Genomic DNA, 25,614 nt, shown 5'->3' with positions numbered 1-25,614 from the left:
CAAAGAGCTGTCTTGGGCAAAAACAATTTTTTAAACAGACAAAGTCTCACTCTGCTGCCCAGGCTGGAGTGGTGCAATGGTGAGATGGAGCTAGCATAACTCACTGAAGGCTCAAACTCCCGGGCTCCAGAGATTCTCTTGCAGCTGGGACTGTGGGTGTAAGCCACCATACCCGGCTATTTTTTAACCATTTTTTTGTGGAGACAGGGTCAAATGAGACATACTTGTAAATGTGTAATAAATCCTCAAAAATGAAATGAAGAGTCTATTTTGGGCTGTCATCAAACACTACCCATCTTCTACCTGGTGTGTGAAAGCACTCAGAGGCTTACTTTACGCCACCAAACAAGGACTTTCAAAAGTCCTTTCATGCTTTGTGTATAAAGGCAGAATTCATTCATATACTATCTTTGTTCATTCTTTCACCATTTTTTTTAATATTCTGAGAGAACGATATCTTTCAGCTACAAAGTCACATTCATCATGAAACTTAATTATTCTAACGTTTAAATAAATTAAGAGACCAACCAAAGTAAACAGAAGAGCTGTAAGACACTTGCTCTACAGGAATGAAATCTGTAGCATGCGTTTTCTATTTGGAAAACTTAGCTTTCATCCAGCCTGGGGCTGAGAAAGGGGCCACAACTGGGCATTGGGGTAGGGAGGAAGAAAGAAACCACCAGACGCAGCAGGGAAAAAGCATGAAGGGTGGGGGCCGGCACGAGGCAGTGCCAGTCCTCCTGCCTGGTGCATGGGCCTGGGAAAGCTGGCTAGGGCCAGGACGGAGGAGCCCGAGGCTGTGGATACCTCGGGGGGTTCGGGGGAGGAATGAGAGCTGGTATGAGTGTCAGCCAGAGGCGTGCCTGAGGGCAAACAGCATCATTCATTGCCTTACCTTTGGGCATCTCCTGGTCGCTGATGTGCTGCAGGTCATGGCCGTCACCGGCTCCCAAATCCCGCAGGGCAGGCTCCACAGCAGTACGGTCTGGCGCTTTCGCCACCTCCCTCTCATTGATGTTATGGCTGCAGATCGGTTCTGCCCAGTGCACCCTGTGCTGGCTCTGCTTGGGTCTGGCATTGGGGAGCACCGTGATCTCTCTGCCCGGCCTCTGCTCCTCTCTGTCTTGGTCTGCACTTGTGCTCGACACTGCCTCGTCGAGGTCATAGCTGCCGGACACCGCCCCACACAGCCAGCACGGGCACCAAATGGGTCTGGCACCGGTGTTGGACTTGTTCCTTCTGTGTTGGCCTGGACCTTTGCTTGCCACCGCCCCATTGATGTCAGAGCCGAAGGACAGATCCTCAGGGCACCTACGCAGACCTCGCCTGCGTCTGCCTCTGCCTCTGGGGCACAAACAACAACTCAGCGTGTTCCCCATGGGGCACCTTGGGTGCGCTCCAGCAACTTGGACCTTCCCTTGCCTCCCGGTCCGCACAGTTCAGCACTTCACCTCTTTGAAACACAGGCACGCTGGCAGGGCCAGCCCCTGGCTAGGGGGCCGCACCCCACTGACAGCTCACTCCCCGCCTCAGCTGCCTCCCCTGAGATGACTGGTCTGAAGGGAACCTGCTTGATTTAAAATGGGTCTAGATACAACAAGCCTGAGAGCGGAGATTTCGGAGAAGACAGCGCAGAGAGAGTTCCTCCTTCCAGTGTTTTCTACCAACTGAAGGAGGTTGCCCTACCAACCTGGTGCCCAGGAACCAATCAGGCACAGTCTCCTCCACGAGGCGCCCTACCCACATTGTGATGTGGGAGCCCAGGCACGTGGCTCACCAGGCCCCACCCTGTTGGCAGCCCCGCCCCTACCTTTCATTCATGCTGGCTGCTGGGAGCTTTCAGGTTGCTCCCCTGTGATGACGTTCCTAGAGATCGTCACCTTACAATGAATTATATTAAAATGACTGTAACCCTAGTGAATGTTTACTGAGTGAATAAATTCCGTATTGTATCCACAGCATGAACCAAGACCTTGGGCTGCCATGGGGTCCTCGGGCTGAATTGAACTCTGGCAGGGGCAGTCCCCTCACTCTCGATTGATCAGAAAGCTGCATGTGCTCTACATATTAGAAGTAACCCTGTGAACTGGGACGTCCAGACTCCAAATGATTAGTAACATTTGCTTTGAGTTTTTAAAAAAGCTTTATTCGTCTAACAGTTGGGTTATTAAAAGGTATCTCCGTAAAATTTGGCACTTTGGCTTTACTTTCTATAAACAGTTTCATCGAACACTGACTGTCACATCAGAAATCAATGTGTTCTGACTTGTCTGTGTTATCTGCAGAATCAGTTATTTGTATCTTCAATTAGTCTTAGTGTGGTATGTAACAGAATCAAATGTTTCTAGTATCTCAAAAGCATGTTCCCTATTTGATTATTTTTTCATAGAACCCAGGTCTCGCCCTGTTGCCTGAGCTGGTCTCAAACTCCTGGCCTCAAGCAATCCTCCTGCCTCAGCCTCCCAAAGTGTTGGGATTATGGGCGTGAGCCAGCACACCAGGTCTGAAAATCTGTTTCCTAAGGAGTAATGTAGAATACATAACATCCTTAAATATACCACAGCCTTCTCCAACTAAGCCAAATTCTTTAAAAGTTCTATAATATTTAAGATTCAGTTTACTGTATTTCAACCTCCCCTAGAAACAATGTATTAAATCTTAGAACGCCCGTGCCATAACCTCACTTTTATGACAATTAGCGAAATATTTCATGAGCTTGGTAGAATAACTTGAAATGAAGTGGTAAATGAAAAAAATTAAAATACATATCCTGCATTTTATTCAATGATGTATGTCAAAGATAGTAACGTACACTAAAATATCAAATTCAATTAGAAGATGTCTCAAGCCACAAGATTTAACAGTAAACAACATTGGGTCTAGGTAACAATCCCCAGCTGGTTCTGGGAAGCTCTAGCCCTGTGTGGTACTATGCTATAAGGATAGCGTCTCTTTTCACATTCAGGGTTGGCTTATCCCTGAAGGTAGGATGGAGTCAGTGTCACTGCACCTTCATGACCCATCGTATTTACCACACTTTACATTTCTTTCCTAAGATAAATACACATGTTTTTTGGAGAAGACAGAGCACTACGTGATATGAAATACTAACCAAATAAGCACACAAAGAAAAACACAGATCAATAATAAAAACATTCAACTGCTGAAACACAGAAACATTAAGACATCTCAGTTTTCTTTTCCCAATGCTTGCAACACCCCCATCCATCACCGTATGAAAACATGGGAAACAGCACATAGTATGACATGGGAAAGTTACATCTCGACACCATGGAAAACAGTTTTGGAGCTCAACCTTAATTTTCTACAGTTTCTAGCCTAGTAGCTAGTAGGTATTTTTCCCGATCCTCTCCCTCCTTCCAGTCTCTACCCTCCAGTAAGGACTAGAGTGTGTTTTTCTTCTATATGTCTTCACATCATTTAGCTCCCACTTATAATTGAGAACATGTGGTGTTTGGTTTTCTGTTTCTGTGTTAGTTTGCTAAGGATAAAGACCTTCAGCTCCATCTAGGTTTTTGCAAAGGACATAGTATTATTCTTTTTCCTAACTGCATACTATTCCATAATATATACATACCAAATATTCTTTATTCAGTCTACCATTGATAGGCATTTAGATTGATTTCACCTTTCCTATTGTGAATAGTGCTGTAATGAATATACACGTGCATGTGTCTTTACCACAGAATGATTTCTATTCCGTGGGGTATATACCCAGCAAGGCGATTCCTAAGTCGAATGGTAGTTCTGCTTTTAGGTCTTTGAGAAATTGTCACACAGTTTTCATCAATGGTTGAACTAATTTATCCTCCCACCAACAGGACATAGGTATTCCTTTTTCTCTAAAATATTGCAGCATCTGTTATTTTTTGACTTTTTAGTAATAGGCATTCTAACTGGTGTGAGATAGCATCTCATTGTGATTTTGATTTGCATTTCTCTAATGGTCACTGACATTGGGCTTTTTCTCCTATGCTTGTTGGCCACAAGTATGTCTTCTCTTGAAAAGTGTCTGTTCATGACCTCTTTTCACTTTATAATGTTTGTTTTTTCTTATAAATTTGTTTATGTTTCTTATAGATGCTGAACATTAGACTTTTGTCAGCTGTGGTTTGCAAAAAATTTTCTCTTATTCTGTAGGCTGTCTGTTTATTCTGTTAATAGTTTCTTTTGCTGTACCGAGGTTTTTAGTTTAATTAGATCCCATTTGTCAATTTTTCCTTTTGGTATTTTTATCATAAAATCTTTGCCTCTGTCTATGTTGAGAATGGTATCGCCTACATTGTATTCCAGGATTTTTACAGTTTTGAGTTTTACATTTAAGTCTTTATTCCCTCTTGAGTTAATTTTTGTAAATGCTGTAAGGAAGGGGTCCACTTTGAATCTTCTGCATATGGCTAGCCACTTATCCCAGCACTCTCTATTGAATAGAAAAGAATTTCTCCATTGCTTGTTTCATCAGTTTTGTCAAAGATCAGATGTTTGTAGGTATGCAGCCTGATTTCTGAGCTCTGAATTCTTTTCTATTGGCCTGTGTGTCTGTTTCTGTACCAGTACCATGCTGTTTTGGTTACTGTAGTATAATCTGAAGTCGGGTAATGTGATGCCCCCACTTTTGTTCTTTTTGATTATAATTGCCTTAACTGTCCAGTCTCCTTTTGAAATTGAGATGTTACAAACCATTCAAAATATCAAGGAATCCAGGAGCTTGTTTTTCAAAAAATTAATAAAATAGACTACTAACTAACCTAATAAAGAAAAGAGAGAGGATCCAAATAAATACAATTAAAAACAATAAAAGGGATATCGCCACTAACCCCAAAGACATACAAACAACATCAGAGTATATTATGAACACCTGTATGCACATAAAATGGAGAAAAATTTAATAAATTCCTAGGACATATGCACCCTTCCAAGACACAATGAAAAAGAGATTGAATCCCAAAAAAGACCAATAATGAGCTCTGAAATCAAGGCAGTAACCATTTATCAACCAAAAAAAAAAAAGTCCCAGGGCTAAATGGGTTCACATCTGAATTTTACCAGATGTATAAAAAAGAGTTGATATCATTTCTGCTGGAACTGTTCAAACAGTGAGAAGAAACTCTTCCCTAACTCCTTCTAAAAGGCCAACATTATACTGATACCAAAACCTGGCAAATATACAATGAAGAAAGAAGATCTCAGGCCATTATCCTAATGAACATCGATGATAAAATCTCAATAAAGGCCAGACGGGTTGGCTCACAGCTGTCATCCCAGCACTTTGGGAGGCCAACGCAGGTGGATCACGAGGTCAGAAGATCAAGACCATCCTGGCCAAAATGGTGAAACCCCATCTCTACTAAAACACCAGAAAATTAGCTGGGTGTGGTGGCGCACACCTGTAGTCCCATCTACTCGGGAGGCCGAGGCAGGAGAATTACTTGACCCTGGGAGGTGGAGGTTGCAGTGAGCAGAGATTGTGCCACTGCACTCCAGTCTAACGACAAGACTGAGACTCTGTCTCAAAAACAGAAAAGAAAAACCTCGACGATATACTGAGAAACGAAATCCAGCAACACATCAAAAAGTTAATCTACCATGATCAAGGAAGCTTTATTCCTGCAAGGCTGGTTCAGCATATGCAAATCAATAAATGTGATTCTCCACATAAAGAGAACTAAAAGCAAAATCCAGATGGTCATGTCAAAGGATGCAGAAAGGCTTTCCATAAAATTCAGCATCTATCATGTTAAAAATCCTCAAAACACTAGGCATTGAAGAAACATAGCACCAAATAGTAAGAGCCATCTATAACAAACACACAGCCACCATCATAGTGAATGGGCAAAAGCTGGAACCATTCCCCAGAGAACCAGAACAAGACTAGGATGTCGATTGTCATCCTATTCAACACAGTACCAGAAGTCCTGGCCAGAGCAAACAGGCAAGAGAAAGAAAGAAAAGTCATCCAACCAGGAGAGAGGAAGTGAAATATCTCTTTTCACAAACAGTGTAACAATATGATTCCATACCTAGAAATCCCTTCAGTCCCTGCCCAAAGGCTCCTAGAACAGATACATAATTTCAGTTGATTATCAAGTCTCAGGATACAAAAGCATTGTACAAAAAGTGGCATTTTTTCTCTCCAAGGTTATGGAGAAAAAGGAACATGTATATCCTGCAGGTGGGAGAGTAAATTAGTTCAACCACTGTCAAAAACTAGGTGGCAATTCTTAAATGGTATTCCTCAGTGGCATTTCTATACACCAACAATATCCAAGCTGAGAGGCAAATCCATTCTGCACCCCCACTCGTAACAGCCACAAGAAGAATGAAATACCTAGGAATACAACTAACCATGGAGGTGAAAGATCTCTACAGTGAGAATCATAAAACATTGCCGTAAGAAATCGGAGATGATGGCTGGGCACCGTAGCTCTTGTCTGTAATCCCAGCACTCTGGGAGGCCGGGGCAGGCAGATCACCTGAGGTCAGGAGTTCGAGACCAGCCTGGCCAACCTGGAGAAACGCCATGTCTACTAAAAATACAAAGTTAGCCAGGTGTGGTGGTGCATACCTGTAATCCCAGTCACGCGAGAGGCTGAGGCAGGAGAATCACTTGAACCTGGGAGGTGAACGTTGCAGTGAGTTGAGATCATGCCATTGCACTCCATGCAGCCTGGGGAAAAAGAGTGAAACTCCATCAGAAAGAAAGAAACAGAAAAGAAAGAAGGAAAGAAGAAAGAAAAGAAAGAAGGTAAGAAGAAATAAAGAAAGAAGGAAAGAAAGAGAAAAAAGAAAGGAAAGAAGGAAGAAAGAGAGAGGGAGGAAGGAAGGAAAGTTGAATGAAGGAAGGAAGGAAAGAAAGAACGAAAGAGAAAGAGACCAGAGATGATACAAACCAATGGAAAAACATTCTATGCTCGTAAATGGGAAGAAATAATGTCAAAATGGCCTTACTGTCCAAAGTAATTTACAGATTCAATACTATTATATCAAACTACCAATTCATTTGTCACAGAATGAGAAAAGAAAGTATTTTAAAACTTATGTAAATCCGAAAAACAGTCCGAATAGCCAAAGATATCTTAAACAAAAAGAATACAGCTAGAGGCAACACACTACCCAACTTTTCAAACTATGCTGGCTAGCCATATGCAGAAGATTCAAACTGGACCACTTCCTTTTATCATAGAAAAAATCAATTTAAGATGAATTAAGGACCTACATTACAAAATCGAAAACTATGAAAATCCTAAACAAAAACCGTCCAGGACATACCATTCTGGACATAAACCATAGCAAATATTTCCAGACTAAGTCTCCAAAAGCTATCGCAACGAAAACATAGACGCATGGGACCTAAGGAAGCGAAAGAGATTATGCTCAGCAAGAGAAACTGTCAACAGAGTAAGCAGACAATCTGCAGAAAGGGAGAAAAATTTTAGAAACGATGCACCTGACAAAAGTGTCATCCAGAATCTATAAAGAAATTAACACAATTTTAATCAGAAAACAAACAACTCCATTAAAAAATGGACAAAAGACAAGAACGGACACTTGTCAAAAGACATTCATGGGGTCCGCGGCGGCCGGGCAGGCAGGAGCCGACAGGGCGAGGCGAAGGCCGCGGCGGGGGTCGGGGGCGGGAATCGAGCACGGGGAGGGAGAGGTAGGCTGGGTGGGTGGGCGCGAGGTCCGGGCCGGGCGGGGCGATGCAGGAGGCGCCGCTCTCCATCCCCATCAAGCCCAACAACTTCCCCGCCGAACGGTGGCGTCTGGTGAACAGCCCGTGGTAACGGTCCACCCGCTGGGACGGCCGCGGCGAGGGGCTGCTCATCCACCAGCCGCTCTTCGAGGTGGAGCTGCTCAGCCCGCCCGGGCCGCGGGGCGGCGGCGGGGCCGCGGGGCCGGGGCCGAGCCCGGGCTCTTCACAACCACCAACTTCACCAGCGTCGTCCGCCAGCTCAACGTCTCCGGCTTCCACAAGGTGGTGCAGGGGGGGCCGAGGCCGGGTCCGGGCCGGGGCCGGGGGGCGGCGGGACAGCGGGACCGGCCCCTCCACCACTTCCGCAGCCCGCACTTCCGCCGCGGCCAGCCGCAGCTGCTCGTGCACCTCCAGCGCCGGACAGGCTCCAACGAGGCCAAGTTGGCGGCCGGCCTGGAGGTGCCCTGCCGCCCGCCCAGCGGTTTCCAGTGGCTTCCAGCGGCTGCGCATCACCTTGGCCTCCGCCTCCGCCGCCTCGGCCGCCGCCCCGACCCCGCTGCAGCACCGGGAGCCGCCACCAGCGCAGCAGATTCCCGGCCCGAGCCGCACGGACCAGGGGCTGTAGGACAGTTTCACCGGTCATTTCGGCGAGGTGGTTTTCCCCCTTACTCCTACGTAACTTCATCCCACGACCGCAGTACTTTTCCCATGAAAAGTTTAGATCGGACCCCAGTTCCTCGCAGAATATGGCAGAACTCCCTTGGAATGCACCCCGGGCAAGTGGAGACATCGCCCACGTTTTCAGAGAAACGGTAAGGTTACAGAGCCATTTACTTGGCCTGTTCTCTGTGGAGAGGATATTTCCTGTTACAGCCCAAGTGTGAGATCGACTTTATGTTCCCCGCCTCCAGATCCTGTTTTGCTGCCTCAGTGGTGCGTGCCTGTTGTCCCGTCTGCTTGGGATGCTGAGGTGGGAAGACTGCTTGAGCCTGGGAAGCGGAGGCTGCAGTGAGCAGTGACCTCGCCAGTCACCAGGCGTGGTGACTCATGCCTGTAATCCCAGCACTTTGACAGGCTGAGGCAGGTGGATCACTTGAGGTCAGGAGTTCAGGGCCAGCCTGGCCAACATGGTGAAACCCCATGTCTACTATAAATTTAGAAAAATAAAAAATTTGAAAAATAAATTTTTAATTATAAAAACTATAAAAGCGAAAGTGAATTTCTAAATGAGATACTAGTTCATAAAATGTATAATTTAAAATTTAATAATATTTAAAATGTAGAGTTCCTGTAAAGGTAAGAAAAAATAGTTGAGACAATAGGAAATTATAATTGCTTATTAGTATTTTAACTTATAATTTTCAGTGACTATAAGGTTTTGGTAAGTATAGTCGAATAACAACCTCCCGATTTTTTATTGGGAGAAGGAAAGAAGAAAAAAGGGAAAGAAATTAAACCTCAACTTAGTTTTCCAATTGTTTTTTTTTTTTTTTTTTTTTTTGAGACGGAGTCTCACTCTGTCGCCCAGGCTGGAGTGCAGTGGCGTGACCTTGGCTCACTGCAACCTCGGCCTCCCGGGTTCAAGCAATTCTCCTGCCCCAGCCTCCTGAGTAGCTGGGATTACAGGCACGCGCCACCATGCCTTGCTAATTTTTTGTATTTTTAGTAGAAACGGAGTTTCATCATGTTGATCAGGCTGGTCGCAAACTCCCAACCTCGTGATCCACCCCTGTTCGGTCTTCCAAAGTGCTGGCATTACAAGTGTGAGGCACTGTGCGTAGCCCAGATTATTCTTTAATATAAGTTAATAGGCAAAGGCTGATAAGAAAAGAAGTTCATAAATGACAGGTTCGATTTTAGTTAAGGAAAAAAAAAGGAGACATGATTATCACCTGTACCTTTCACGAATCTAAAGTGATTGAGCGTGAATTCGGTAGTGTAAGTGTTCTCTGTGAATTAACTGTGGGAGGTTTGCTTGTGTTACTCAGAAAGCTTGTTCTTTACTTGCCAGCCAGGTGCGGTGACTCACACCTGTAATCCTAGCACTTTGAGAGGCTGAGGCAGGTAGATCACTTGGGGTCAGGAGTTCAGGACCAACCCGGCCAACATGGTGAAAGCTTATCTATACTAAAAATACAAAAATTATAAGAAGAAAAGCAAGCATCATGCATCATTTCTTACATGCTAATTGTGTAAAAGTGCTATACGTTCCTTTATGGAACATGGCTTTTATATAGTTGATTTTTGTGGGTTCTTTTTGCCTTTTGTTTAAAAATATGCATTGCTTTATGTCAGAGCTTGAACTTTTAACTTTTAAACCACATAGTTTATGGTATCTACATTTGTCTTTAAAATAGTTTTCATAGAGTTCTTTGACGTCTAATGAAGACTGATTGCTTTTAGGTCTGCTGTATAGCTGTGGTATTAGGGTTTCTTTCCATTGTACTCCCAGGATAATCCCACTGTTTTTTTCCTTAATTTTTATTTTTTTTTGAGACAGAGTCTTGCTCTGTCACCCAGTCTGAAGTGCAGTGGCACCATCTTGGCTCACTGCGACCTCCGCTTCCCGCGTTCAAGCACTTCTCTGCCTAGCCTTCCAAGTAGTTGGGATTACAGGCGCCTGCCACCACACCCAGCTAATTTTTGTATTTTTAGGAGAGATGGGGTTTCACCATGTTGGCCAGTCTGGTCTTGAACTCCTGAACTTGTGATCCACCCACTTGGCCTCCCAAAGTGCTGGGATTACAGGCCTGAGCCACCATGCCTGGCCCTCGAATAACTTTCAATGCTTCTGTTTCTCCCTGGGCACATACTTTAGGCAGAGGGACTTCCCATTTTCCCTCCTTCTCTTTTCGTTTCTGTTTAATCGTACTGGAAAGTGCTTTAGCTTGAGGTTGCCCCGCTCTGTCCAGCAGATAGGCAGATACTGCTCCCTGTGGAGTCTTTTCATCATTCTTCTGTTTGGTGTTTCTCTTTTCATGCATCTTGATAGTGTTTTTCATTTGTATTTTCTCAGCACGGCACTGTTTATGGTAAAGCTTAGCTTTCAGACCAATCATTTTCTTTGCCTTCTTTGAACGTTGATGAGCCTCAGGACTTTCCTTCTTTCTCTTTTTCTCATGGTCATCCAAACGGTATCCATAGCGTTACCAGTGTAATTCAATATATTCATTCTGTGGCATGGTGACAGCTGCAGAGCTGCCAGAGGAAGCCCCTGGGGTGTGAAAACGCTCAATTTTCAGGTCTCAGAGACCGACGAGCCTACAGTGTGCAGGCCATGACAAGAAAGCTATTTTTTATTTATTTTTCTTATTTTTTTGCTATTTTTAATTTTTAAAAATATTTATTGATTTGAGGTGGAGTCTCACTCTGTGGCTCCCTCCCGAGTTCAAGAGATTCTGCTGCCTCAGCCTCTTCAGTAGCTGGGATTACAGGCGCCGGCCATCATACCTGGCTAAGGTTTTTTTATATTTTTAGTAGAGATGGGATTTCTCCATGTTGGCTAGGCTGGTGTTGAACTCCTGACCGCAAGTGATTCGGCCACCTTGGCCTCCCAAAGTGCTGGGATTGCAAGGGTGAGCCACCTCACCTGATTCTTCTGTATTTTTAATAAGCTCCCAGGTGAGGTGAGTGCTGGCTAGTGGAGCACATTTTGAGTGTCATGGATCTGGTTCATGCCCTCGTGGGCAGTGGTGGCTCATGTCTGTAATCCCAGCACTTTGGGAGTCTGAGGTGGGTGGATCACCTGAGGTCAGGAGTTTGAGACCAGCCTGGCCAACATGGTGAAACCCGTGTCTACTAAAAATACAAACAATAAAAATAAAGATAAAAAATAACTGTAGGGTGGTGGCATGTGCTTGTAATCTCAGCTACTTGGGAGGCTGAGGCAGGAGAATCTATTGAACCCGGCAGATGGAGGTTGCAGTGAGCTGAGATCCTGCCACTGCACTCCAGCCTGGGCAATGGAACAAGAGCTAAACTTCATCTCTAAATAAATAAATAAATGAGTAAATAAATAAATAAATAAATTAAGTCTGGTTCATGTCCTACCAGCCATTTATAGATGTTATACTGAGTCCTGATACAGGTAACTCATGTTCCAAACTCCAGATTTCCCACAAAATATATAGGAAATATGAGGCCCAAAGAGGGAAATGTTGCTGAAGATGACACAGCAAAATGGAGTTTGAGACTAGAAACAAAAGCGCAGATGAAGCCTTTATTCCCATGTCACTTTCAACATCAAATATAAATATCTAAGAGGACCCCTTGATCTGGGCCCAGCCCTGAGCCGCTTCTGTGGCCTGTCAGGGAATGCCAGGAGCCTTGGCACTCCCCGAAGGTTGTTTGCCAAGCAGCAACCAGGCGGTGGGGAGGAAGAAGCCAGTTTCATTTCCTTGCTCCAGGACCTGGAAAGGTCTGACCCTGGAAAACACCCCACCCAGGGTATCGGTGACTTCAGGAGCCCCAGAGATCCATCTCTGAGACACCCTGCACAAGGACCCTGCAAGGCAGGACCTGTTTAGGCCCCTTCCTTCCACCCCAACGCTTGTGGGGCCCATTACTCTCCTGAGAGCTTCCCTAGGTTATTTCCACCTACCCCCGCATTGACCTCCAGCCTTGGAGCACCCTCACACTTTCCCCGCCTGTGGAGACTCCACAATTATTCTCCTCCAAAGACCCCTCCCCAAACTGCCTCCTGGCATCAGCGATGCTGTCACACCTTGGTGACTGCCTCGGCCACCCCCTTCCCTGCCCCAAGCACCTCTGAGTCTCCATCATGACTTCCCCAGGTCTAGGGCTGTACTGAGACTGCACAGCGACCACGACACACAGGGCTTTCCTCCAGCACTCCCTCAGACATCCCGCCCACCCTACATGGGAGATGAGGCTCCACCGCCCCAAAAACGCGGCTTTCTGGACCCGCACAAGGCACCTCCGTCACACAGGGGTGACCCTAGGAATCCCTCTCCAGATATTCTCGGGCCTTCCCCCAAGGGAGACACCAAAGGTGGAGGAATCCCCTGGAGAGGATCCTCAGAAACCATCCTCAAAGCCACCATCACAACCAGAAAGACCCGAGGAAGAAACGTGACCACGAAACCCATCTCCACATACACACTCCTCCCAGCGGCAGTTCTAGGGACGCCATTCATGGTCACCTCACCCCATGGTGACCTGAAGACGCTGCCCCCAGGTTAAAGGGAAAAGAAAGGAAGAGTCCAGCAGAATTCCTGAAGGAAAATCCATTTTCCTTTATTCATTATGCATTGGAGCTAAAGCGCAGGGCACGAAGGGTTTTACAGACAATTTTAAGTTCTTAGTACAGTTTTCCACGGAAACTTTAAAAATTAATAATGAAAGAGATCATAGATAATAAACCCATCATAAGTACATTATCACTAGGTTTCAGCAGTTCTCATTTTGCTGTTTAATTTCAATTATCAATTCCAAATATTCTAGGAGTTTTTTACATCAAATATCAGATACAATATCATTAATTATGAAAGAACATACGTAACTATCTAACAAGTGAAGCTGAGAAAAAAAATATCATTATCATATCTAATACAAATGTTAATATTTAAAATAGATGAATTTGTGTATTCACCAAAGAGTAGACGCTACAAGCACCGAAGGCTTTGCATGAAACATTTTAACATGTTTCATTTAATATTTCATCTTCAGACACAAAATATCGATACATGAAAATATTCAGTTATGTATACAGAGCCACAGACTATGTTTGGAGGAGGAAATCACAAATCAACAGTGGAATATTCCAAACCACTTTATTGTGAATGTAAATGCAAGAGGCCGGGCACGGTGACTCCCACCTGTAATCCCAGCAGTTTGGGAGGCTGAGGCAGGCAGATCACGAGGTCAAGGGATCAAAACTATCCTGGCCACCATGATGAAACCCTGTCTCTACTAAGAATATATAAATTAGCTGGGTTGGTGGTTCATGCCAGTAGTCCAAGCCACTTGGGTGGCTGAGGCAGGAGAGTCATTTGAACCCGGGGGGTAGAGGTTGCAGGGACTGGAGATCTCGCCACTGTGCTCCAGCCTGGCAACACAGCAAGACTCTGTGTTTTGGTATGACCAGTATGGGCCTGGGGGAAGATGAGCTGATTTCGTCTCTCCCTTTATTACCATGAGGTGGGAGCCTCATTTCACATGTACAGATTCCCTTCAAAGACGAGATGAACAGGCCTGAGCCCCCATGGAACTTGGAGTAATGACAGCCTTGTCCCCATGCATTCTATCTTCCCACACTTGTTGTTTCGGGCCATCGTGCATTCAGTGCCTCTGTGGACAGAGATCCAAACCCAGGCACTCTCACAAATCTGGGGCCAATTCTATAGTTTTTTGAATTCCAGCTCAGTTCAGATTGTCACCTGCTTGGGACTGTGGGTGACTGTTGACTCTGCACTGGGATGTGGTGTGTCCATGTGACAGTAGTCTTCCCCAAGAGTTGTTCAAGAAGGTAGTGCCCTAGGAATGCCATCTGGACTCAGTGGAACAAGAAGTTCAGGTAGCACCTGGCACCCACTCTTCATGCCACCATCACCGAGCTTCACAGTATGGTTATCTGAAGAAATCTGTGCTCTATGAAAATCCTAATCAACAACAACAAAATCAACAATAGCAACAACGACAACAAAAAAAATTAAAAAAAAAAAAATAAAAAAAGAAGATCCTAATTTTCCTGGACTTTTTCAGCAATAGAAGTGATATTTTGTAGTCTTTACAGTTGACGAGTCCAGGATCTTATAATGCTAATTTCTGTCTTTAAGGTAAGATGGCATTAGAATGCCGAATAGCGATGAAATCCATGCTGGCGGCCCTTCTCACAGTGGCGACATCTTTGTGCAAGTCTTTGTATTCACATGGTGGTGACATAGCCTAGGAAAGTCAATTAAAGAGAAAATGGGTACAATTTTTAAAAAGGCTCCAACATTTTTAAAAAGGCATCATTGATGAGAAACCACACATAGAGATTCCTTTGGAGGCTTCCCTTGTAGCTGCTTTGGCTGAGTTTTACAGTGCCAGGTTCTGAGGATGCAACTCCCTGCCCATTCACTAAGGTAGTCTCCTTTAAGAGCTATGAAAAGATTGCCAGAGGCAAGACAAACTTACTTTATAGGTTGAAAGTTGGGCTCATTGCTTGGTGATACTGTCACATAAAAAATAAAATAGGGCTCCAAAAGATTTTCAGAGTATTGTGACAAGCTTGTAACAATATTATCTGTTACCTGTGCACTTGTTCCTTCAGCATAATCAACATACACTTGTGCCAAACAATCAACTTACTCAGTGATTCAAATTCTACCGAATCCTTAGTAGTTACTACACACTCCAAGCAGATTTTAATGAGGCAGGTGCGTGCTGGGCTGCTTGAGAACACCCAAGAAGTCTAATGATTGAAGCACCACAAGGTGCTACTTTACTTGCACATTGTGGTAGAGAAATGTATTATTCCAAAGTACCACCGAGACACCAGAGACAATGCCAGTTTTAAATGTGTCTGTCTCAGTTGGAATTTCCCTGTGTACTCACCAAGAGTCATAAACCATAAATCTTACATTGTCCCATGAAGCCATTTTCACTGAAAGCTCATGTCGTTCCTACACCTAGTACTTGAAACACTGGCACCTTATACAGTTTAAGCACAAGTCTCTCAGCCACTACTGCTTTGTCCGATAAACTCCTGGGACTGCACCGAGATATACAGAATAGACAAGGACACGACATTGTAAATTGCTGAAGTAAAAGACAGTCAAGAGCAGTAAGTGCATTGTCTATTTAGATATAATTAGGAATACAACTGTATTTATTCATGAAATAAAAAGAAACTCATTAAGAACAGATTAAAATAAAAAGAAAAATGCAGGTAGAAAATAAAAAGAAACTCATTAAGAACAGATTAAATTTAACAAAAATTATTCTGAATTATGGTCAAAGGAGTGAGAATATCAATAACGTTTTAAAATACAGATCCATGGCCTGGTGCAGGGGCTCATCCCTGTAATCCCAGCACTTTGGGAGGCCAAGGTGGACAGATCAGCTGAGGTCAGGGATCGAGACCTGCCTGACCAACATGGAGAAATCCTGTCTTTAATGAGAATACAAAATATCCGGGCATGATGGTGCCTGCACATAATCCCAGCTACTCAGGAGGCAAAGTAGGGGAATCGCTTGGACCCAGGATTCAGAGGTTGCAATGAGCTGAGATTGCACCATTGCACTCCAGCCTGGGCAATGAGAGTGAAACTCCTTCTCCTAAAAGAATAATAATAATAATAATAATAATGATTCTTGTATAATGCATAAAAGACTTGAAATATGATGCCAAAAAAGTAAGCACTTTGGTCTGTTAATTTTAAGGCTTTCATTTTCCTAATCACTATTTAATATGATTTTGTCACAGATGTTGGCTTTTGCGGCCAATGGGAAGCTCCACTAAGTGACTTCACAGCCTTACCTTCAATCTCTCTGCTTTATCTTTGCGAAGAAAACTAAATAGAAAACACAGGTCATGGTCGTATGCCAAGGCACGCAGGTCAAAGTAATATTTCGTATAAACACTGGCAGACACATGAATATTAAACTCAAGTAGCTCCAAAAAACTCTTCTCCATCTTACTCCTGGGGGAGGAGAAACACAATAAAGCGAACACAGGGCAATTTTAGTCAAGTGGGTTATCTTTAAAAATATTCTGAGCTACTAGGATGCTCAAAGTTCTGTTTTGAAACAAATAAAGGCTGAGTGGTTGGGTCCTTACACTAATGTCCAAACAAGGCACAGCTGCTTGGGGTCTCCTCTGCATCCCAGCAGCCCAAGTTTGGGATGAGGGAGAGGTGGAAGCCTCTTCTGCACTCCTGCTGCTGCCTCGGGGCTTATTCTTCACAGTTCCCTTAGGGCAGCTGCGCAACTCAGACTCCAAGCTCACTCACAAACCCCGCAATAGTGATGAGATGACAGGAATGATGGGTACCATTTCTTAGCTCTGAAGAAGCTCCAGGCATATTTCCCAGGACAATAACAGGAAGGGACTTGCTGAAGTAGAGAAGCACCAACAGGAAGATGGGGCGCATCACCATGGCAACAAGGGGACCCATGGAGAGCCACCCTATTACCTCAGAGGATGAAAAACTGTAAGGCTACAAGGAGAATTGATCCCAAATAAATACATAAGCAAGATACATTTTATGGCAAAAAGAATCCCCTTCCCTCTGCTCCAGCACACTAGGCTGTGTCAAGGAGGCATAATGCAAGTTTCTGCTCACCTTAATATTAGGAAGAGACTGGGGAAGAATAACATTTCCAATTTGAAAGGCAGAAAAGTCAAGGAGAGTCATTTTGGCTAAACTCATATTATAATGTGATTTATAGTAGGGCCCTGGCCTTAACACATGCAGTGTTGCTCTTGAGTTGGGAATGCAACCCTGAAGAACTTGGCATCTGTCACCCCTGGACAGAACAGAATGTGGGGGAGTTGGAGGCAATGGGAGAGGAAAGCCCTGGGAGCCGTCCTCTGCCTCACGGTCATCCAGCTGCCCTCACCAAAGCTAAATTAATAGGTACACAGTTAGAGTCATTCTGGCTGCTTTCAGAGTAAGCCCTGTAATGAGTTAATTGCTTAAAAATGATCAATATCTGAACAATACATTTGGTTTCTTGGTTTGAAGGTTTTTAACATTTTACCCATTGGCCAAGTAAGCAAATGCTTGAAAGTGGAGGGCAGTTAGACTCTAAGTCAAGATGGGGGATCTCATTTGCTGAACGTAAAATCCAACTGAACCTCCTTCTAAAATTAATATCCTCTTCACGTGTCCTTAGGTCTATAGAAATGTAAATGAAACAATATTTGAATAGACAGGTAATCAGGTCGTGACTTACTACAGAAATTAATGGCACTTCCCAGAATTAACGTAGCTATTCATAGAGGTTTAATCACTGAAGAAAAGTATTCTGTGAACAGCCGATTCATCTTCTAAGATTTCTGTTTTTTTTTTTTTTTTTTCTTTTTATGTGGAGTTTCTCTCTTGTTACCCAGGCTGGAGTGCAATGGCGCAATCAGCTCACCGCAACTTCCGCCTCCCGGGTTCAGGCAAATCTCCTGCCTCAGCCTCCTGAGGAGCTGGGATCACAGGCACGCGTCACTATGCCCAGCTAATTTTTTGTATTTTTAGTAGAGACGGGGTTTCACCTTGTTGACCAGGATGGTCTTGATCTCTTGACCTCGGGATCCACCCGAGGGGGATCCATCCGGGATCCCCACTCGGGATCCATCCGCCTTGGCCTCCCAAAGTGCTGTGATTACAGGCTTGAGCCACCGCACCCGGCCGATTTCTGGGTTTTTAAACAGCTAGTTGACTGAACAGCATACCCTTTACAACACAGCATTTCTGCATAGTGGCTACTCAGTTTAACTCTCTAGAAAAGATATATATTCCGGGGAGACACATCGATGTTGGAACGTTTTAAGAAAAATCTGAGGGAGAGCAGTTATTTATCTGTTAAACTGACACTCAAAATGGGATCATTGCAAATAGTCAAGAGGAGTAGGGTGAGACACATGTCTATTAAATGCTTGGACGTAATGCTTTTCAGCTTCCCAAGATCACAAACAGAAGCAGCCTGTTCAGACCATAGCTCCCGGTATATCTCCGTTCACACACAAACAGCTCTGTTTGGAACCTGTCTTCTTGGGGCTGGCCTCTGCCTCCACTGCTTCTGGAGCTCACTTCTGTGGAAACCTGCACTTATCCCTGCATGCTCTCTGATCTTGTGACTGGAAATCAGAGCCTCAGCCAGCTTAGCTGCAGGTTTTGAGAACAATTCAGCTGCCAAAATGGCAGAACTAAGTGTTCATGATTACAAATTTGAAACCACCTTTGCAAAAATTGTAACGGAGAAAATGATGACAGTGAAAGAGGATTGATGTGACTTCATCTCACTTCTAACCTCCAAGCTGTCCTTGTTCTTTCCTACACAGAGGCCAAACTAACTTTGGAAGGAATGTAGTTTGTAGTTTAACTTTGTAACCAAAGATGGTAACAACCCTTTCCCAAAACAAACCCCTTTCCCACCTGGGAACTAGATAGATGACCTTTCCACAATGAATAAATTAGCCACAAGATTAGAAATTGTGGCTTAGGAGTCATGAGGCTGAAGGCTGCAAGAATTTGAACCTGCCCATATTGATCCTGGGAATAACATCACTATTGTAAAACCTAAATTGAGTGCTTGAGATATTTTGCAGACGTTGTACTGGGATCAGGTGACACCACCCTAACAAATCAACGTGGCTCATCTGGTTTTTTGGCCCCAACCCAGCAGCCAACTCAATGCAGGAGGACAGCTTCAACGTTCCCCTATGATTTCATCGCTGACCTGATCTGTCAGCACTCCCCACTTTCTGACACACTACACACCAAATTACTTTTTTCGAAAACCATCCCAGAGTTTTCAGAGAGACTAATTTCAGTAATAGTCAAACTCTGGTCTCCTGTACATCTATCTCTGCATGAATTAAACACTTTCTCCATTGCAATTATCCTGTACTGATAAATCAGCTCTGGCTAGGCAGCAGAGAAGGAGAAATCAGGCAGTCACAAATCTTGCTTCCTTTTAGGGAACAGTTTGCAGTGGATGACTATGATTAAACTCCCTTTAGCATTTGCAGCTTTCAAAGTACTTCCATTTGTTTCAAATTCATTTGCTGTCATACTCTTTGCTAAAATGGCTCCCCCAAATATCACAATTATCACTTGGTTTATACTATTAGCAAAGTGGTGACAAAAATGTTTGTTTGTTTGTTTCTTAGAGAGAGTCTGGTTCCCTCACCCAGGACTGAAGTGCAGTCACGTGATCACAGCTCACTACAGCCTAAAGTTACCAGGCTCAGGCAATTCTTCCACGTCAGACTCCCAAGTAGCTGGGACTACTACAGAACCTGCCAACACACTTGGCTAATTTTTTTAAAATTTTTTTGTACGGACAGGCTTCACTGTGTTACCCAGCAGGTCTGAACTCCTGTGCACAAGGGATTGAATGTAGATACATACACACTGCAGTGTATCTACAATATAAACTGTATCTTCAATTGCAGCCATACACTGAGGTGATTCTGAATAGCAGTCCTCCTATGTGGAGTCACGGGCAAAGATGGATCACAAAACTAACTTGTGCCACTGCCTGGCATTGTCTTTTCTGCTGGTCAACGTAAACAAGAGCTGCTCCATTGTCTTGCACCAGATGCGGCTGACACAGCTGTCCTCACTGTCCAGCGGGCACCCAGGGCAGCTCTGCTGGAAATGCCCCCTTGCTCACCCTGCCTGCCTGCTTCAGGGCCCTTCACTTCACAGCAGTCATAAGGCCAAATGGGAAGGGAACCCTGGGGAAGCTGTGTTGCAGTGCCATGTTGGTGCATCTGGGAGGAACTCCATGACCCTGCACAGCTCCCAGACTCTCATAAACAACTACTGGCCCCGAGCCTGCTTCTGTGAATGTCTGAGTACCCAGGGAGCCTGTGAGTGTGGTGGGCATGGCGTGATGCCCCAGAAATGCTTCTCACACTGCGGGAGGTGAACGTGCAAGCTTCTAACTCATCAGACCGATTTCCAAACACATGCAAGGTTAATGGGGAGGAGCCAGGGCAGAGAAATCTGTAGCTATTTAACATCATATCTCAAGGTTCCTATAAAAGCAGATCTTCAGATTAAAGGGGGAGACAAGGACCAGCAAAAGCAAATACACAATGGGTGACTTAGGTTAAAGCTGTAAGTTCTGCATAGTCCCGAGGCCTTAACACCTGAAAAGTGGCCAGTTATTTCAAAGGCCTGATGTTTACCCCTTCAAAGGGGACTGAAACTGGCAGGTGGCTTCTAAAAAGCTATAAAGATATTTACTGCACTGTGTCATTCTGACAGCACACTTGTAAGAGGTTTTCCAAAAAACAATCAGAAAAACACTTCAGTTTATCAGCCAGTTATTACAACAATAACACTTCAAGACTTACCCTTTAATGCTGGAAAATATAAACTGTTATACTAAAGCTGGATAGATTGAAGTCTGTGGTCTTATGCCTACTTCCTTTATCTGCACAAGGAAACCTATAAAGATATTTCTTACACTGATAACTTGGAGAGCAAATGAGGCATGGAAAATGATGGCAAAGTTTGCCAAAACCTTAGAAACTCACATTGTCTCAGCTGCAACATCCTTGGGATTCTGGCTGTCATCCGCACTCCAGTGACGACGATTTCCCCAAAACTTGGAGGCCAGAAGCATGGCTCCGTAGACAATTTGTTTCCAATTAGTAGGACAAAGATCGATGTTAGCATTCGTTAAAAGGCGTTCAATGTACACCTGCAAAAGAGAGCACTTGTCTTTGATTTCAGTTCTGTTTCAGTGTGCTGATAACATTTAAGAATGAAAGACTTCTGGTTTTGGCCAGAACGTTAAGTGCCTTTTATTCTCATGTTCTGCAGAGAGTTTGCTCAGACAAAGCAAGAGGCCCAGTCCCCGTCATAGTCAGATACTTCTGCAGCATACTCTGCCCACAGAAATTTTCATGCCAATTTCATTCACAGGGATGTGAGCATGAAGAAAGGCACCTTCAGCACCTTCACACTCATGAAAGGCAGCACAAACACAGGCCTGGTGCAGATTAAGGTTGTTCAGGAAACACTACAGTGCCATCCGCGTGCAGCGTCACACCTGGCTGGCAGGTAGATAGGAATTTTACAGGTGTGCCATGCTAGAACGTGTAGAACCCAAGTCATAATGAGAACACTGCTGTCTTCTCCTTTTCACAACAACTCACCCGCTTTTGGGACACAGGCTTAGGAACTGCAGGTCAAGAGTGCCTCCCAGTGCTGCCGGGCAGACAGCATGACAAGGGCAGGTCTCTGTTGCTGAGAAACAGTCCCTGTATCCAGAGCCTTGATGAGGAACGCATGTGAAGGAATGGAGGGTCCTGCTCACAGCCCCTACTTTCCATGTCTCCACAATCACTTCACAAAAACTTATTTCTTGTCCTCCAGTATCTGCATTCAGTCAATTCTGGCGGTTTGAAGGCAGAGAGAGCTGCCAGCCTCTCTATCCTTGGGGTGGCTGTAAACCCGCCAAGCAGTTTGTGAGATAATCTCAGAAATGATTGTCTATCTGTCCAATCTCTATCCTATAAAGAACTAGAAGAAGGACCAGCTGAGGGAAGGTTACAGAGATAAGCTGTGAGATGTTGCTACCTCAGAGGGTGCTCTGTAGAAGAGTATGACTCTATGCTACTTGAGGTCTTCGAATCAAGGTGAAAGAAAAACAGTTTATTTTAAGAGAGTTCATTTATTGTTGAACATTATCAGATCGGTGGCTCAGATCTGGCAATGTTCTCCAAAGTCAACTGTGTTTTCCAAATCACATGGCCCTTGAACATGACATGTTCTTATGAGAGATCCTGCTCCCTTTCTCTAAAACCCTGCACTGTCGGTTTTCCAAGGAATAACCCTCCCTCCTAGTGTTCAACTCCACAGGACTCATGAGAGAGCACTGAAACAGCACTGGCAAGCCCTCAACTTCCTGTCACCTTTACTGGTAAGCCAGTGACCCGCTGACACTCATCGATACCACTTGCCCTCCTGGGTCAGTGAGAAAGTTTCTCTTTTAACATTGACTCTTCTATCAGCATGATGGATCCTATCCACTTTTGCAGAACACTGTTCCCCAAATCACCTCTTCTTGAAGACTTTCTCTCTCTCTGCCAGAGATTTTCCCCAATACAAATGTGTTGCCTGTTCCCATCCTGCTCTCCCCAGCTCCCCCATGACATCCTCTCATTTGCTCACAGTGTCATGCCCTGGTGCCAGCTCCTTGCCTCCCATCTCACCTTAACCAACCCCCCAACCCCATCACTCACCTGAGACTCCTCTTGCTGAGGTCCCTGGAGCCTTCACACCCACAAACCAGAGCCCTTCACCCCAAGGCTCCACTCCCCAACCTGGCCCTAATCTTGTCCAGGAAATTGCCATTGGCCCAGCTCCTGGAGACTAATAATTACATGTGAGTTACCCTCCTCTAATCCGTGCATAATCCCTCCATGGCTACCTTCACTGGCAGGCTGCCTGCTTCAGGTTCTGGGCCGCCACGTGCCACGGCTCACCTGTAACAGCCTAGTTGCTACTTAGTCCTCTTCTCTGCCCCAACCCCCCTCCCAACTATGGACTGCTCTCTCCCAAGCACTTGGGATAACCTCTAAATTAAGAACGCTGCACTCCCCTGCTCAAGATCTACCATTAGTCCCCGCTTCAAACTGGAATAATACCTCGACTTCGTCCCCGGTCTGCAAGCCAAAGGGCCCTGTGAGCGACGGCTCCGCCTGTGCGGCCGCATCTTTTCCATTCTTTCCTTCATTTCTCTCACAGGCGGGCTCCCTGCTGTCTGTTCCTTGAACACACGTGAAATGTGTTCCTGTCTCAGTCTTGGCACTCAGCCCACTGCCTATAATGCCAGCATTCCTTAGCATCCTCGCTTTATAGTCAGGTCACTGCTCAGATGTGTCCTCTCTAGAGAGGCTCTTCCTGATCATTCTATCAGAAACAGCGAGCCCCTCCCATCACTGTCTCTGAATCGTGCTTTATCATTTTGCTATTTGCCATTACCTAAAAAAAGAACTGCTTTCCTCATTAAAACAAATGCCTCATAAAGACAAGGACTGTGCTCGACCTGTCCTCTTCTCTACCCCAGCATTTAGAAGAGTGACACAGGGTTGGCATCCCAGGGGTGTTTATGGAATGGGGACCTTCTTGGCAGCCTGTAGCACTGTGACCCCAGCCTTTCCTATCGCGAACCCTTTGTTCTTATCACATTCTCCTGCTCTTCCTCCTCGTACTCTGGCTCTTTTCTGGGGGCTTGCCCCTCACATGCTGGTGGTCTTTACAGAGTTATCTTTTGTCCATCTTCTCTTTTTTCCCTTTTCCTGAGTAGCTGTGACTATAGGTGTATCCCACCATGTCCGGCTTGTCCACTTTCATTCTAAACAGTTTCTTTGCATTTGAGCAACTACTCTTTTTCTCTTTTTTTTTTCCCCAGAATGTTGCTGTTGTTGTGCAGGGTGGAGGGCAGTGGTGCAATCTTGGCTCACTGCAAGCTCTGCCTCCCAGGTTCCAAAGATTCTCCTTCCTCAGCCTCCCAAGTAGCTGGGATTACAGGGGTCCACCACCATGCTCAGGTAATTTTTTGTATTTTTTAGAAGAGACAGGGTTTCACAGTGTTGGCCAGGCTGACCTCGAACTCCTGACCTCAGGTGATGGCCTGACTTGGTCTCCCAAAGAGCTGGGATGACAGGTGTAAGCCATTGTGCCTCGCCTTGAGCAGCTACTCTTACTCTTCATTCCTTACCGCCAGCTCAGATTCATGCTCCAGTCCCATACATCCAAATGATGACTGCACTGCTCAGATTCATGTTCCAGTTCCGTTGATTCAAATAATGACTGCACACGTCACTCTGCTATCTCACAGGCACTCCAAATTTAGCCTGTATACAGTGAAGTCCCCCTTCTTCCAATCCAGCTTTCCCTCCTGCCTCAGCTCTCTCTCTCTCTCCATCTGGAAGTACCACTCCTGCTTCCCCCCAGCATGTGCTGGGCATTCCCAATGGCTGCAGCTCCATGAAATGGCCTGCATCTGATCCAGTGCTCATGGAGAGGTTTCTATGCAGGTGCCCAGCTGAGGCCTTCACCCCTAAGCTCTAGCTGGATGCTGAAGGAGAGGGTACTGCTCTAAGTATCCTTTCTCTCCAGGCCATGTAGTTGACATTCCTCTACCACATGGTTAGTGTGGGGAGGGTCAAACCATCCCAGCCATCTGAACAGGACTTTATATTCTGAATGAGTCTCACCACAGGAATTCTGGGAGAACCATGTAGAGGTAAGGACACAGCTATGGCTTGGCAGGCTAACTAGCAAAGCCCACGTCCAAGTCTTACTAGTTCCACATTCCTGGGCAATTTCCCGAACAGGCACAAGAGGTCAACAGGAACAACAAAGCATTCAGAGCAGCAGCTCCAGGTCAGAACTGTGGGGAAATACAGCCTGGAACTCAGCTTAGACCTACATTGGAATCTGTTGAGGGAGAAACCAGAAGTCTCTCCTGCTGCTTTCAGTAGCAATTATTCTATGATAAGAAAAGCAATGGCATCATTTTAAAACATGACGATGATTAAACTCTAATATGTGTATTTACTTTGTTTGCATAGGTTTCTCTTAAAAGATCTGATGATAACTTTAGGAACTTTTATTTAGAAACACGGTCATACGCTGTGTAGGAGACCAGTTATTAAAGATGCTTTATAAATAAGAAATAGCTTACCAATGCTACGATTGCTCCTGGAGCTGTTAGTTTTGTGACTTTAGAAAGAGCACAGAAATAACTGAAAATGCAGTTGTGTGTGGGATCATCCTCAAAGGATTTCCCTGGAATATTTTCTTGCTGAAAGAAGAAGAAAGTCAATATACATATTCATTCAAGAAAACTTCTTAAGTACTCTTAAGATGGGGATGTTAAAATTGGTGCCCACATGTCCCTTAGAATAATCTTGCTGGGATAATATGTCTTTTAGTTCTAAAACTATAAACGGCAGGATCTTAAAATATTTTTGGTTTTGTGTAACCATAGGTGCTAAGGTGGCCCTGTGGCTATCATATGCCTGAAGCAGCAAGTTTTTAAGTTTTGATAGCATTTAAACAAATTTAACTTTAAATTGTTTTCTAATTCCATTCACAGAGTTCGTTCATATTTGTTAGGACTACTTACAAATATTCTTATTGTTTGCTGCTATAAAAACTTATCTTTTAAAATGACACATTTTGTTATTTGGATGGTATGTTTATTCC

At 44.7% G+C, this 25,614-nt stretch overlaps 2 protein-coding genes, 1 long non-coding RNA gene and 1 pseudogene across 4 annotated transcripts in view; 2 read left to right on the top strand and 2 right to left on the bottom strand.

Moving 5' to 3' along the window:
- Window positions 1-25,614, top strand: part of LOC141582659 (uncharacterized) — a 50,383-nt gene that overhangs the window by 13,046 nt on the left and 11,723 nt on the right. Inside the window, exon 3 of one of the 2 annotated variants that reach the window (XR_012515595.1) lies at window positions 1,960-2,762. The exons of the other annotated variant lie outside the window; for it this stretch is intronic. This is a non-coding gene — a long non-coding RNA (uncharacterized LOC141582659). Of the gene's footprint in view, window positions 1-1,959; window positions 2,763-25,614 lie in introns of those variants that run through there. 2 annotated transcript variants of the gene reach the window in all.
- On the bottom strand, window positions 592-1,642 carry LOC141581507 (uncharacterized). Its single transcript, XM_074387341.1, has one exon. The coding sequence runs from the start codon at window positions 1,377-1,379 to the stop codon at window positions 771-773; it is 609 nt and encodes a 202-aa protein (XP_074243442.1). The 5' UTR covers window positions 1,380-1,642; the 3' UTR covers window positions 592-770.
- LOC141581698 (heat shock factor protein 5 pseudogene) overlaps window positions 7,586-25,614 on the top strand; it is a 29,263-nt pseudogene continuing 11,234 nt past the window's right edge.
- Window positions 13,265-25,151, bottom strand: LOC120361824 (cyclin-Y-like protein 1B). The gene is made up of 4 exons (XM_039463989.2): window positions 25,091-25,151; window positions 20,928-21,094; window positions 16,203-16,365; window positions 13,265-14,623 (listed from the first exon to the last, which is right to left on the bottom strand). The coding sequence occupies exons 2-4, from the start codon at window positions 21,014-21,016 to the stop codon at window positions 14,510-14,512; spliced, it is 366 nt and encodes a 121-aa protein (XP_039319923.2). The 5' UTR covers window positions 21,017-21,094; window positions 25,091-25,151; the 3' UTR covers window positions 13,265-14,509.

The sequence above is a fragment of the Saimiri boliviensis genome, chromosome 1, assembly GCF_048565385.1.
Source record: "Saimiri boliviensis isolate mSaiBol1 chromosome 1, mSaiBol1.pri, whole genome shotgun sequence".
Taxonomy (NCBI): Eukaryota; Metazoa; Chordata; class Mammalia; order Primates; family Cebidae; genus Saimiri; species Saimiri boliviensis.
The sequence above is the reverse complement of the archived record's forward strand: the minus strand, read 5'-3'. Positions and strand labels throughout refer to the sequence as shown.

Excerpts from the sequence above, each read along its gene's own strand:
- LOC120361824 (XM_039463989.2), bottom strand. The coding sequence starts at position 21,016 with ATGCTTCTGGCCTCCAAGTTTTGGGGAAATCGTCGTCACTGGAGTGCG. Across the intron at positions 16,366-20,927 it reads GATGTTGCAGCTGAGACAAT|GAGTAAGATGGAGAAGAGTT; the intron begins GTGAGTTTCTAA and ends CTCCTCCCCCAG. Across the intron at positions 14,624-16,202 it reads ATAAAGCAGAGAGATTGAAG|GCTATGTCACCACCATGTGA; the intron begins GTAAGGCTGTGA and ends TGACTTTCCTAG.
- LOC141581507 (XM_074387341.1), bottom strand. The coding sequence starts at position 1,379 with ATGGGGAACACGCTGAGTTGTTGTTTGTGCCCCAGAGGCAGAGGCAGA.